The sequence below is a fragment of the Erinaceus europaeus genome, chromosome X, assembly GCF_950295315.1.
Source record: "Erinaceus europaeus chromosome X, mEriEur2.1, whole genome shotgun sequence".
Taxonomy (NCBI): Eukaryota; Metazoa; Chordata; class Mammalia; order Eulipotyphla; family Erinaceidae; genus Erinaceus; species Erinaceus europaeus.
The window spans coordinates 123,289,256-123,304,053 of NC_080185.1; the positions used below are offsets into that span (position 1 = coordinate 123,289,256).

General features: G+C 44.8%; 1 protein-coding gene across 5 annotated transcripts in view; it reads right to left on the bottom strand.

Annotated features, from left to right (window-relative positions):
- The window catches only part of EGFL6 (EGF like domain multiple 6), a 61,546-nt gene extending 47,028 nt beyond the window's left edge, over positions 1-14,518 (bottom strand). For 3 of the 5 annotated variants that reach the window (XM_060183045.1, XM_060183043.1, XM_060183042.1), the window contains exon 1: positions 14,322-14,518. In XM_060183045.1, the coding sequence (XP_060039028.1) occupies positions 14,322-14,494 (173 nt within the window). In that variant the 5' untranslated portion in view covers positions 14,495-14,518. Of the gene's footprint in view, positions 1-14,231 lie in introns of all 5 variants that reach the window. The other 2 variants (XM_060183047.1, XM_060183046.1) reach the window with 1 other exon arrangement.
- Between the last annotated feature and the right edge of the window lie 280 nt (positions 14,519-14,798).

The following is a 14,798-nucleotide window of genomic DNA, read 5'->3' on the forward strand; positions in this document are numbered from 1 at the left end:
AAATGTTACGCATGTACAAACTATTGTATTTACTGTCAACAGTAAAACATTAATTCCCCAAAAAAGAAATTATTAAAAAAAAAAAAAAAAGAGTCAGCTCATTACTGAGAACTAAAATGGAATCTGGTATTTAGACAGCTACACAAACCTGAAAGGACCAGTTCAGCCTCCAGCTGCTTTGTGATGCAGAAACATGCTCGGTGTATATTTCCTAAAGGAAACCAAGCAGCTTGCAACAGCACTGGAGGAAAAACCATCCGAGAACCATGCAAGTCCATAAATGAGCCACATCACATGACTTGCAATAAATGGGTGTGTCGTCCATGTATTCACCCACTTTTGAGAGACAGCTTCAAAGGGACAGCCGCAAATGGGGTTTTACTGGTTTAATTATCAAATGCTACATCTGGTGATGAAAACAGAGAAACGGTTTGGTGGTTGTGGAGGGGGGATCACTCGTGAGTAGAATTGCTAATAATTGCTTGCTGATTTGTAGATGCCAGAGGAAACTGATTTATTACCCCAAGAATCCAGCTTTGTATTCTGTGCTGGACAGGTTTTTTTTTTTTAATGCACATATGAATCTATTTAAAATTATGGATATAGAAGAAATTAATTGTTAAAATATTTATGTTGAAGTTGAAACATTGTTGAGGGGGAGAAAAGAATACTGACAATAATAGCAAGGCACTGAATCTTATAGTCTTTCCAAAACTACTAAAAATGCTTTTAGTTTTTACACAGTTCTCACATGACATTGCCAGTTAATGTTAGCAAATGATTACTTTCACAGCATCCTCTCTTTTTGCTTGCCCTTTGCTCTAATTCCATGCCAACTCACTAGCTTTCCCATGATGAACTCAATACTTCTCATTTTAATACCCATGTGTGAGTATCCCCAATAAAGAGACATGAACTATTAGGTTAAATTATGTTACATTGTCATTTCTACAAGGTAAAAATGACCAAATACGTGTAAGTTCACGTATTACAATTTTATTTTATTTTACTTTTTTCTTTCTATTTTTTTTAATTTGACAGGACAGAGAGAAATTGAGAAGAGAGGAAATATAGAGGGGGGAGAGAAAGAGAGACATCTGCAGACCTGCTTCACCACTCATGAAGCATTCCCCCAGTGGGGAGCAGGGGCTCGAACCCTTGCACATGGTGATATGTGCACTTCCCCAAGTGCAACATTGCCTAGCTCCCCTTTATTTTCCTTTTTACTGAACACTGCTCAGCTCTGACTTATGGAACTTTGGAGCCTCAGACATGAGAGTCTCTTTGCAGAACCATTATGCTATTGGCCCTGTCCTCAAATATTATAATTTAATGAGTCTGAGAGAGAAGGTTAGTTAGTGGTGCTCAAATCCACTTCCTGGGCACAAAGCTAAGCTAGTCTTGCCAGCAAGCTTGGCAGTCAGGTGGGGCTGCAGGCCTGGTTTTGGCCAATGGGATGTGGGTAGGTCCCTTCCAGACCTGGATCACAGAGCCTCTCATGGGACCCCTGATGTGGCCCTTTCTCATCAGTTTATTGAATAAGGAGGAGCCTTTGGATCTGGAGGCAGATGGCACTCTAAGATGGGTGGAGTCAGGCTCCAAGTGAAGGTCTTCCCTGTCTCTCTAATATAATTTCCACAAGTGGTGGTAGAGAGCAGGCCCTGAGCTGCAGGAGTCTGAGCTAAGGACCCAGAGTTCCTTTAATGATCATACAGCTTTCCGTATACATTGATCAAGTGAACCAGAAGATCATCATCTCTACACATGAAGTTAATTTAAAAACATCGCAGAGACGGTGGAAGTAGGATAGTATTTCCTCATGGAACCCTACGCTTTCTGGACGAGTATACTGTGCCAGGGTTCTTAATACGCTTATTTATGGTCAGGTTCCAGGAAACTTAGGCTATTCTCCAAGACAAATTGAGAAGTTAAAAGTTCTTTTGCCGATGTTTAAATCCATATAAATACTGCCAGATGAAATAAAAAATTCTGTATAGGGATAACCAGGTCCAGCCATGAGAGGTTTTGATTTTTGTCTTGTTATATTTTTATCGTAACCCCCAGAGTGGTAAGTTGATTGTGCCTACAATCAGTTAAGACTAATTCTGTTTTCCTATTCATCTTCACTATGGCCAAGTCTGAAAGCTCCAGGGCTTCACCAAAGCTTCACACTTCCCTGGGTGTGTAACTGCTTAAGAGCCCAGTTGTCCAAATGCCCAGGTTATTGTGCTCTCTGGTGCTGATACATCTTTCTTGTTCCCACACAGTGAGTGGAAGGGTTAACATTTCCCACTGTTTCCTCTTCCCTGTGTTCCATGCTCAGGAGGTAGGTGGCAATTGGGGGTGGAGAGTGTCTTAGTTTAGGTTTTCCCAGGAGCAGCTATGAGACCAGGATTTATCTGAGTGCAAGTGGTTCATTTAGGGGTGAAGGGCACAACAGTAAGGGGCCAGGGAAGTGAGAAGATGAAGAAAAGACAGCCAATAAAGCAAGTGCTGTTAGGACAGCTTAATTAATTAATTAATTAATTAATTAATTAATTAATAATGATAATAGGAGTGAATGAGATCAAGTGGAGTTAGAGAAGCAGGCAAAAGCTAGATCAAACAATGATTTTTTTTTTTCCACCGTTGTAAGCAGAATGGAGCTGATTTTAATCCAATGGCAAGTCATGGAAAGGTTTTGAGGAGAGGACGGCTATGACATGATTTACATTCTGAAAGGAGCAGGTTGGGGTGTGGACTGGAAGGGAAAAACAAGAAGCAAAGGGAAGCTATTGTAGAAGTTCGGGGAGAGGTGATAGCAAAGGGACTGGGTGGTGGCAGGCAGGAGGAGAGAAGGAGATAGGTTTGAGACACTGGTGAGGCATGCCCGTAGGTGGGTCGTGGATGAAGCAGAGAGCCTGGGGTAGAGGCCCACATCCTGAAGGCAGCTACAAACAGATGACAGTAAAAGCCTTAGGGCAGGAACAATCACCTAGAACAAATATAGATCTGAAAGAGTACGGGCTCAGAGACGGATCTCTGTGACCTTCCAGCATTGAGCAGTAGCAGGAGGACTAGTAAAGGAGCCTGAGGACAGGTTAAGTGTGGAAAACCACAGTATATGGTGTGTTGATGTCAAACGAAGGCCACCAAATCGGTGGCATCCCACTATTCTCCTTCCTTCCTTCTCCCACCCCCTTTCCCCTTCCCTTCTCTTTCCTTTTCCTTTTCCTTCCTTCCTTCCTTCCTTCTTTCCTTCCTTCCTTCCTTCTTTCCTTTTGGTATTCTTCCCTTTAAAAGATGAATCTAAATTTCTCCTTCTTACAGGGGCTGTTCTTAGAGTCTGCCTTCTGAGGAAAAGAATATAGCAGAAGTGATGGGCGCTTACTTCTGAGATCAGGACCTAGAAAGCACTGAGCCTCCTCTTGCTCTCTCTAGGGTTCCTGTGATGTGGGAAGTCAGCTGACTTGTGATAGGGACAGCAGTCCTGTGAAAGCCCACATAGGGAGGAGCTGAGGTCTCCTACTTGCAGCCAATGAGGGCACCATCATGGAGACAGATCCTTCGGATAAAGTCAAGCCTTCAGATGACTGAAATCTTCTTCTTCTTCTCCTTCTCCTTCTCCTTCTCCTTCTCCTTCTCCTTCTCCTTCTCCTTCTCCTTCTCCTTCTTCTTCTTCTAGCATTTGCCCTTCTTCCGTAGCCAGTCAACAGCGTCAGGTTGAAAGCTGTCAGGAGCTGCTTGTTGCTGGCTTTGAAAGTGACTAATGACCACTGACAACTTGACCACACTGTGTGAACCCCAAGGCCCAACCATTTAAGATGCTCCCGAATTTCTGGCTTGCAGAAATTGTATGAGATAATAAATATGGTTTTAAGACACTACACTTTGGGGAATTCTGTTGAATAGCAATAGATAACTAATCACGGGAGTCGGACGGTAGCACAGCAGTTAAGCGCAGATAGCTCAAAGCGCAAGGGCTGGCGTAAGGATCCTGGTTCAAGCCCTTGGCTCCCCACCTGCAGGGGAGTCGCTTCACGAGTGCTGAAGGAGGTCTGCAGGTGTCTATCTTTCTCTCTTCCACCTCTCTTCTCTCTCTTCCCCTCTTCTCTCCATTTCTCTCTGTCCTATCGAACAATGATGACAACAATAAAACAAGGGCAACAAAGGGGAATAAATAAATAAATGTTAAAAAAAAAAAAAGATAACAAATCACATGGTGCCCAGAAACCAAACAAAGGGAATACTTTGTAATAATGATCATTGTAAAGATATATGCTGTTTTGGTCTTTTAATTTTGCATTCATTCTCATTAGATGTGAGATGCCACAGGTTAAAATACATACTGATGACAAAAATTGGGGGGGGAGATGCCAAGCAAATTATGGCTGATTGCTTTCAAGATGATTCTAAGTAGGAGTTGGTCATTTCAGGGCCATTTATTTAGTTATTTTATCAGAGCAGGCCAGGTGGTGGTTCACCTGGTTAAGCGCTCACATTACAGTGTGTAAAGACCTGAGTTCAAGCCCCTGGTCCCCACATGCAGGGGGAAAGCTTCACAAGTGGAGAATCAGGGCTACAGGTACCTCTCTCTCTCTCTCTCCTCTCAATTTCTCTCTGTTCTATCAAATAAAAAATAAAGTTAAAAATCATTAATAATAATAATAATAATAATAAAATAATAAGAATGAATCACTATTTTACCAGAGCACGGCACAGCTCTAGCTAAAGGTACTACAGGGCATTGAACTGACTTAAGAGCCTCAGGTATTTCCCGGGGCGGGGATGGGGTGGGGTGGTAGTGGATGGGATGGGACACAGTCTTTTGGTGGTGGGAATGGTGTTTATGTACACTCCTATTAATTTGTAGTCATATAAATAATAAATATGAGAGGGGAAAAATTGATTGTATGTCTCAAACTTTTTAAAGCACATACCGAGCCTTTTTTTAAAAAATTATATTTATTTATTGGAAAGAGGCAGCCAGAAATTGAGAAGGAAGAGGGAGATAGAGGAGAGAGACACTTGCAGCACTGCTTCACCACTCGTGAAGCTTTCCCCCTGCAGGTGGGGACCAAAGGCTCGAACCTGGGTCCTTGCACACTGTAACATGTGCGCCCAACCAGGTGCACCACCACCTAGCCCCCCCACCCTGGGTCTTTTTAATAAATAGGCTGAGTCTTTGATATGTTGACTCTCTCAAAAGCCTAGACTAGGGAGAACAGAAGCAACCGGTGGCACAGCTATATACAAATGATGTCAAAGAACATAAATTATGGTGATGTTGTGTTTGACACAGCAAATTCTAACAAAGGGATTTTTCAAAGTTAACTCAATTGCCAAAAAATGTAATTATAGCACTAATTATCTATTGTCTTCTTAACCCTAAGACAGCAAGAACCTCCCACTTCTTCAATAGAGCCTATACTTCCCCCAGTCCTGGAACCTCTAGGGTGGGGCTCACTTTCCTGCATGCTTCTCTCAATTCATACCAAATGATACTGCATCCTCCAATCCCAACCTCATCAATGCAGTGAGTACCACCTCAGCATGCTTCACTTCAGACTGTGTCCAGAGCTATCAGGGGAGGGGATGGGATATGGAGATCTGGTGGTGGGAATTTTGTGGAGTTGTACCCTTCTTATCCTATGGTTTAGTCAATGTTTCCTTTTTATATATATTTTAAAAAGCCTCAGGTCTGCAAGTTTTTTGTATAAAAATCATGCCATCCCCTCTCCCTACCTCCCAGCTAACTTTTTCAGATAAAGTTGCCAGAAGAAAGGGGAAAGACACCACAGCACTGTAACATCCCCCAGTGCAGTAGCGGCCAGGTTCAAATCTGGGTAACATGCTTATGCAAAGCAGGCGAAGTGAGCAATCTTATCAGGCCCATCCTTTCTATTTCTAGTAACTATGACTTGCTTCTCCACCCCCCTCCTTTGGTGATTCATTTAGTCACCGACTTTTTTATTCAATAGCTACAGCATGCTGGGGACTGGGCTAGTTGCTGTGGACTTATAACTCTCCCTTCACTCTTGCTAGAAAAGAAAGACATTTTGCTTGCCCTATACTTGTCAAGTGTGGGTGGCGGACAGATAGGCATCACTGGCATTCAGGAGAATGTCTGGGCATGTTGATGTTGGAGCAATGTTGTTGAATTGAACAGAATTAACTTGAATGACTTTTAAAACATTATGGCTTCATATATATATGTATACACACACACACACACACACACACACACACACACACACACACACACAATCCTCAAATTTAAAACAGATTAGTCACTGAAGCAATACACTGGGGCCCAGTGAGCCAACTGAGGGAACTGGACGTTCCTCTGATAGCTCTGGGCAAAATCTTAGATGTGAAGACTATCCTTGGGAGACACTATGACTTTTAAATCTGCCCCTTGCTCACTGTGAGATTTTAGGGAAATCACTTATTATTTTAAAACTCAGTTTTACTCCCCTATGAAATTGGAGCTGGGGTGTGTAATTTGTCTGTGGCCGACACTGCAGGTGAATTGCAGCATCCGTTCTCCCCTTGTTTCTTAGTAGTTAGGCCACTACTACATCACCACTCAGTAAAGACTGCACCCCCCATTCCTCACTTTGGGGGAGGCTGGACTATATGACTAAGTTTTGGCCACTGGAATGCAAGTCGAAGTTCCATAAGCAACTTCTAGGTTGAGGTAAAATCTTCACATCTGTTTCCTCTTATTGACTGGAATTTAGACATGTTTGCTGGAGCTCCAAGGAGTCCTCTTTGGTCAAGGTGGAGAGCCTTCTGGGGGAGCTGTAGATGGCAGAGCCTGGCTTCCCTGGCTCCAGAGACTGCAAACTGGTCCAACATTTTACTCTCCATAAAAGAGAAATAGGTCAATTTGCTTCAGCCTAAGTTAGTTGGTTTCATACCACTTGCAGCCAGTACTGAGAGACCAAAAAGGTAATGTTCCTAAGATCACAAGCCAGTTATCCTTATGTTGACATTTTCTGCTTTAACCCCTACACTCCAGCCCAGCCCAGTGGCTTCTGAGACCCCGTTTTCAGTTAGCATTCAACTGGAAATCAAGATCAGGTGAACTTCTGTTCTTTGGTTCTTTTCTGAGCTTAGTTTATGTATTAGCTTGCTATATGGTTTGCCAGAGCGCTTAAACAACAGAAATGTGTTTCCTCACAGTTCTGGAGGCTGGAAGTCTGAAGTCAAGGCAGGGCTGGTTTCTTTTGACACCTCTCTCTTATGCTCCATGTGTCTTCACATGGATCTCTCTCTCTCTCTCTCTCTTTCTTTCTCTCTCTCCTTCACATGGTTTTTCTAGTCTCTTCTTAGTGATGCTGCATGTGTCCAAACCTATTTCTGTAGACCCCAGTCATACAAGATTACACATACCCCACTGAACTCATTTTAACTTCCATCTCTAAAGACTTAGCCCCAACAACAGTCATATTAGGAGGCAGTGAGGATGAGCAGTTCCACTAGTATGTTGGGGAGACACAGCGCAGCCCATGTACCTCAGGGCACCTATACGTCCTGCTCCCATTATCCACAGAGGGATATATGTTCTGGAATTTGTTACAAGAAGCAAAGTTCCTCAGAAGTGTTACCCTGTCTCACCAGGTCAGTGGCAGATGGTGCACTGTGCCAAATGGCCTGCTTTATTCCTTGATGCTCAAGAGTTTGCTCTGCATGGGAGCCAACTTTGCCTGTGAATATGGTAGTCTGAAAGAGTAGAACCCATATCCTCAGAAACTTTCCAGCAGTGCCTTATGGGAGTATCGATATTCCTGCTCCCTTGCTTGGGGAGGATGATGCAGAGGCTCATGTCCTGCTGTCCTCTAGAAGCGCCAGTGGGATTAAGCCCCAGTGTTGTCTCATTTTCACAACACTCCTTTCCCTCCTCTGTTCGTCTTCTTCACTTTACCACCAGAACTTTCTGGAGTCACCACCCAAATAACTTGTGCACACTCAAACTCTGGCCTCCGAGTTAGCTTCTCTGGGAACGTAGAAAGGAAGACGGTGGTATTGGGAGGGTGGAACAGCAGGATACCTCCACATATTCTAGACATGTCCCTTGACGGTGCTGGGTGAGAGTCAAGGTGAGCAGGATTACTGGGAGACAGTGTGTGAGAAAGCATTTGCAAAGTGATCTCTTTTATATGTCCATATTTTGGGGGAAATGAATGTGGAATGTTGGAATGTTACTGCTCTTAGAACAAAATAACTAGTCAAATCCAGTTATTAAGAAATGACCCAATTTCTTAAAGTTTCTATATTCCATTGTCAAATAGATATAACATTTCTTTTTTAAAAATTTATTTATTTATTCCCTTTTGTTGCCCTTATTGTTGTAGTTATTATTGTTATTGTTGTTGTTGGATAGGACAGAGAGAAATGGAGAGAGGAGGGGAAGACAGGGAGGGCAAGAAAAGATAGACACCTGCAGACCTGCTTCACTGCCTGTGAAGCAACTCCCCTGCAGGTGGAGAGCCGGGTGCTCGAACCAGGATCCTTAAGCCGGTCCTTGCACTTCGCACCACATGCGCTTAACCCGCTGTGCTACCGCCCAATTCCCTGATAGAACATTTCTTAGGGTTGGAAAGAAAATGAATTAGACTCACATTTGAAAATTGTCAGCACATGGTAAGATCTCAGTACTTGTTGAGTGCTAATTTCTGAAGACAAGATAATAAACTTACTCTCATTTTAATGTTTATATAAATTTGATTAATGTACATAAATTGCAAATAAACTGAACTTTTATACTCTTTAAGTCAATGAAATCAACTACTGAAATAAAACTGTTTAGAAATTATTTATAGGGAGGGAGGGTTAAGCACACACACATTACTGTGCACAAGGACCTGGGTTCAAGTCCCTGGACCCACCTGCAGGGGGGAAAGCTTCATTAGTGGTGAAGTAGGACTGCAGGTATCTCTGTCTCTTTCCCTATCTCCCCCTCTTAATTTCTCTGTGTTTCTATCTAGTAACAATAAATAAGTAAATAAATAATTTTAAAAGGCTCCTTAAATCTGTGTTGTCACTCTACACATCATAGTTACTCTTTCTTAGATTCAGCTCTTGAATTTGGGGTACATTCCCACCAATTCTGACTTAATAATAGATGAGTAGCATGGCAACTGCATTCATATATCACTAAAGTCATGTTCAAAAATAAGATCTAGGAGTGGGAACAAAGAGCAGAGATGGCACACCAAACTTTCATGTCTGAGACCCCAGAGGTCACAAGGTTAAACCCTAGCACTGCCATATGCCAGAGCTGAGCAGTACTCCTGTCTGCGTCCGTCTCTCTCTCTCTCCCCCTCCCTCCCTTCCTTCCCTCCCTCTCTTCCTCTCTCCCATCACTAAAGAAGATCTATTCCTTTAGACTAAGAACAATAGACTCACAGTGCAAGCTTCCTGTGAAAGGCTTAATAAAGGCCTCCCAAAGATGGCATGTTCTAATCCTTGAAACCCATGGGTATCACTTTACATGGTGAAAAGGACTTTGCAGATATAATCAAAGTAAGGATCTTGAAATGGAGGCGATCACTTTGAGTTATCTGAGAAGGCCAAGGACAATCACAAGGCTTCTTAGAAGGTGGAAGATGACCAAGGTGACAAAGAAGAGACTGGTAGTGAATACTGTCCATGTCCTCTCCCCATTTTGGATGGGGTCATTTGTTTTTTATTGCTAAGTTGGCTGAGCTCTTTATATATTTTGGTTATTCGCCTCTTGTCACTTACTGTCAGAGGAATGAAAATAAAAACAACAATGAGATACCACCTCACCCCTGTGAGGCTGTCATACATCAAAAATGACAGCAGCAACAAGTGCTGGAGAGGTTGTGGGGACAAAGGAACCCTCCTGCACTGCTGGTGGGAATGTCAATGGGTCAAACCCCTATGGAGAACAGTCTGGAGAACACTCACAAGGCTAGAAGTTGACCTTCCTTATGACCCAGTAATTCCTCTCCTAGGGATTTATCACACCCACCCAAAAAGATATGTGTACGCCTATGTTCATAGAAGCAAAATTCGTAATAGCCAAAACCTGGAAACAACCAAAGTGCCCAACAACAGATGAGTGGCTGATAAAGTTGTAGTATATATACACAATGGAATACTACCCAACTATTAAGAATAATGAACCCACCTTCTCTGACCCATCCTGGATGGAGCTAGAAGGAATTATGTTAAGTGAGCTAAGTCAGAAAGAGAAAGATGGGTATGGGATGACCCCATTCATTAACAGAAGTTGAGAAAGAAGACCAGAAACGGAGATGCAAAGCAGAAACTGACTGAGTTTGGAGTATTGCATTAAAGTAAAAAAAAAAAAAAAAAATATATATATATATATATATATATATATATATATATATAAACATAAAAACCTCTGGGGGGAGGGGGAGGGTAGATTATTTTCAGCTTCATTATAGGGGGTTGGGGGTTGGGACACAGACCTTTGGTGGTGGGAATGGTGTTAATATACATTCCTATTAACTTATAGTCTTATAAATTACTAGTCGATATGAGAGGGGGAAATAGATTGAATGCCTTGAACTTTTTGTTGCATAGACCCAGTTCTGAGTATATGCTCCTTCAATTTAAGCACTTAAGGTTTCACAGTGGGCTTAAATTGTTAATACATTTCTAACAATGACTTTTTCTTTGACATATTACATCACCTATAATATTAGACCAGGGAAAAAGAAGAAGGAGGAGGAGGAGGAGGAAGAGGAAGAGGAGAAAGAGAAGAAGGAGAAGAAATAGAAGGGGAGACTGGTGTGATGCAGTGACAAGCCAAGGATTGTAGGAAGTCTCTAGAAGTTTTAAGAGATAAGGGACAGACTTTTCCTGGAAGCCTCCAGAAGGAATCAGCCGTGCCAATATCTTGATTTTAGCCTCATGAGACTCATTTTGGACTTAAGACTTCTAGAAGTGTAAGAGAATAAACTTGTGCTTCCTTTAAATCATTCAACCTGTGGTAAGTTGCTGCAATGACATTTCCTTAACAGGGCTCTGAGAATAATCACTTCTCTTCATAGGGTGTGCTTTGCAGAAAGCATCTCTCTCTCTCTCTCTCTCTCTCTCTCTCTCTCATCTGGACCCGGTAGTTCTTTCCTCTTTCTCATTCTGACTTGAATTCAACAGAGGAAAACAGATCTGACAGAACTATATTGGAAGTAGGGAGGTGCTTCAAACGTAGGTGTGAAGAATAGCAAAGTTACTAACTGATCTATCTTATGTGCTCAAGGCAAAAAGATGCCAGAGTTTGGATCGTGGAAACTGGAGATAGGGCAAAGATCAACTCATGTTCTGGACTAATCAACAGACATACAAAAGCCACATCTGGCATTTAAAACTAAGTGGTCGTGGGTTCAATCTCCTGCACCAGACTAAAGAAATAAAATACATGAGGAAAAGATTTTCAGTAGCCTCATTTAAAACCAATGTGAAAGAGAGAGGTGCGCCTCATTTTGGCAGTGTAGCCTCTGTACTGTGGTATGGCCATACGTTCATCTCAACTTGGACCGCCAAACTTCAGGCACTCAATACTCACATGGGACTAACAATTATTGTATATACCATTCTACATACATACCTAAAAAGCATAGGGTTAGGAGCCAGGGAGTGGCACATGCAGTAGAATGCACATGTTACTGTGTGCAAGGACCTGGGTTCAAGTCCCCAGTCTTGAATAAGGAGGAAGCTTCATGAGTGGTAGAGCAGTGCTTTAGTTGTCTCTCTTTCTCTCTATTCCTCTCTATCTCTCACCCTCTATTAAAAGAAAAAGAAAGAAAGAAAGAAAGAGAGAGAGAGAGAGAGAGAGAGAGAAGAGGCTACCAAGAGAAGTGGAATCATGCAGGCACTGAGCCCCAGTGATAAGCTTGGTCACTCAACATTATTTAAGAGGCACATTATTTTGCTAGACCACAAAAACCATGGTGCAACATTTTTATTTAAAAATACTGAATGCTGGAGCTTAGGCAGTGGTGCCCTTGGTAAAGGACACACGCTATAATGTGCAAGGACCCCGGTTCAAACCCCTGGCCCCCACCTGCAGGGGGTAAGCTTGACAAGTGGTGAAGCAGTGTTGCAGGGGTCTCTCTCTCCATCTCTATCTTCCCCTTCCCTCTCAAGTTCTCTGTATCTATATAAAGATATATAAATAAAATAATGTTTTTTTATTTTTAATCAGAGCACTGGGCAACACTGACTTATGGTGGTGCTGGGGGTTGAACATGAGACCTCAGAGTCTCAGGCATGAAAGTCTTTTGCAGAACCATTATGCTATCTCCCAGGTCAAATGAAATAAAGAAAACAGGGAGGTCTCAGTAGTATAGCACCAGAATCATATGCACGTGCAGCCCATATTCCAGAGTAGTGCTCTAGGTCCCCTTCTCTCCTGTCAACAAATACATCTTTTTGTTGGTGGTGTTTGCTTGCTTTTTTTCAATAGAAACCCCTGTACAGTGGATCATTTTTTACATAACTTGTAGACACCTAGTGTTTTCAGCAACAAGAGCCTCATCCCTTGTGTGAGTGTCACCTCTCCTGTGGGGTCTGGAGTGGATTAAACATGGTCCCCAGCAGGCGGGCTCCAAAGCAGAGCACATTCCCAAGTATGTCCGACAGATAATAAAACACACCAGCTGGGAATCTGATTCTGTGTCAAGAGGCCACATCTCACATCTTGAAAACTGCAGAACTACAGGATCCTGACATGGATTCTCCATATAAATATTATCTGGGTGGTGGTGGGGGGGTTTGCTGGCTTTCAGTTTAATTTGGCGGTACTTTGAACACAAAGCTCCTGGGAGTCTGCTGATCACTTGAGAAGCACTCGGCCCATCTCCCAGTGGTGTTCAGCTCTCCATAAGTGGACCTGCTGGTGATGCCAGAGGGCTGCTACTCAGGGAAAGACGATCGTGAGCAAACTGCATCTGCTTACATGCTTATCATGGAAAGGAAATGGAGACTTGCGATCAGGCATCTGAAGAACCCAGTTTGAGGTGTGTTCTGTTTGAACTCTGGAATCCCTTAATATTGTGGCTGCCTCTCATTCACAGATTTTTCTTTTCTTCTAACAAAGAGGCAGGCTCACGTCTAAGAAGCCTGCACCAGACCAGGCTCCCTGCCTGCCCCCTTCCCAGGAACTGGTGACTAAGACATCTCCTAGTGCCGACGTTCTCACTGCTCCTGGGGACCTTGGCCAATGTCCAGAAACAACTGCTTTGGCTGCCACAGCTTGGGAGGGGGGTGCTACTGCCATCCAGGTGTTAGAGGTCACCGATACTGAAAAGTCCTGCAGCGCACAGGACAGCACACACCCCTCCATTACAGTTCAGCCCAGCAAAAGGTACAAGTGTAGTGAGGGGAGAAAGACCACTCTACTGGATCCCCAGGAAAACAAGACACCACAACCAGGGGGCCAGGACACAGTCTCTAGGGCAAGGGAGAAGGAGCTAGGTTCCAGCCAATGTTGGCTCAATCTCTCTCTGGCTCTGGCTCTGCCTCTTTGGGCAAGTTACTCTACCTCTCTGTGCCTCAGGTTTTTTTTTTCTCCTCTGCAATGGCGAGATAAAAGAAGAGTGCCTTCCAGACAGAGCAACTAGCTGTGGACTTGAAGTGGGTTTAAGTCTGATCGGGTGGAACAGTGCCAGGCCCAGAGGAAGCTGTCTGTATACGGGTGGGTTTGCTAGGTGGCTTTGCTGGGCTCTGACAAAGCCTCTGAGAGTGACAAAGGGCTCTGGCTTCTTCTCTGCCACAGCAAGTGCAGTGAGGGGAGCCCCTCTGGCGAGGGGGCCCTTTTTTGCCAGGTCCTCAGAAAGGCTTTGGAGAGAGCATGCCCCTTCCTAGCTGCTCCACTGAGAGACACTTGCTGTCGTCCTCCGTGCCTGTTCCTTGGTCCCCAGGAAAGCGAGACTGACAGCCCACCTGCCTTGGGATGGAGACAGGGAACTGTACGCAGAGCCCACCCGCAGGGACACTCACCCTGGCGACAGTGCAGGGCTGCGGGCCGCCTCCCTCCTGAGCCCGAGTCGCCTGAGAGCCAGATGGGCGCAACTGACGCCAAGGAACTGGGTGCAAAGTCCCGCCAAAGCGGGCCTGGATCCTGGTTAAATCCTGTCTCAGTGCTGGGGCGGGGAGAGGAGGATTTAGAAGGGTCGGGGGACAAAGGGAAGGGGCCCACGGGGGCACTCTGGCGGGGTGGGGGTGGCGATTGCCAGCCAGGCACTCACCTGGCTGCCTTCCCTAATCCACCTGCTGCCCAGGGGAGCAGCAGCGCCAGCCCGAAGGCCCAGGGCAGCAGCATCTTTGCGGTGGCTCACCCGCCTCCTGCGCCAGGTCGGGAGGGTGCGGGCACCGCTCTACTGGCTTGCTCCCCCTGGCGCCGTCTCCGCGGGCAGGGAGGAGAGGTGAGGCGCCCAGCAGGCGAGACTAAGGGCAGCTCCTCCGCACTGGTCCCGCTGCAGCCCCGGGAGCCTTGGAGGGCGGTGCACATCTGACTGGGACCCGCCTCCAGGGCCCCGCCCAGACACTTCCCCCACGCTCAGTGTCCCTGCCCTAGTCACTGTCACTTGCCCAGCTTCACACAGGGCCCACAGGCGCTCAAAGTCCAAACAAGGCGCGGGGAGGCTGATTCTGAATGCTACCTGCTTCCCTCCGTGCCCTACTCTGTGGGTCTCCCTTCACAAACTGCTGGAGCAGGGAGGGGGCGGGGAGGGCGGTGAGACCTCCCTCATTTGACAAGACACTTGGACTCCTTAGCAATTGCTCACTTATGGGCCAGATGCTACCCACAGGCT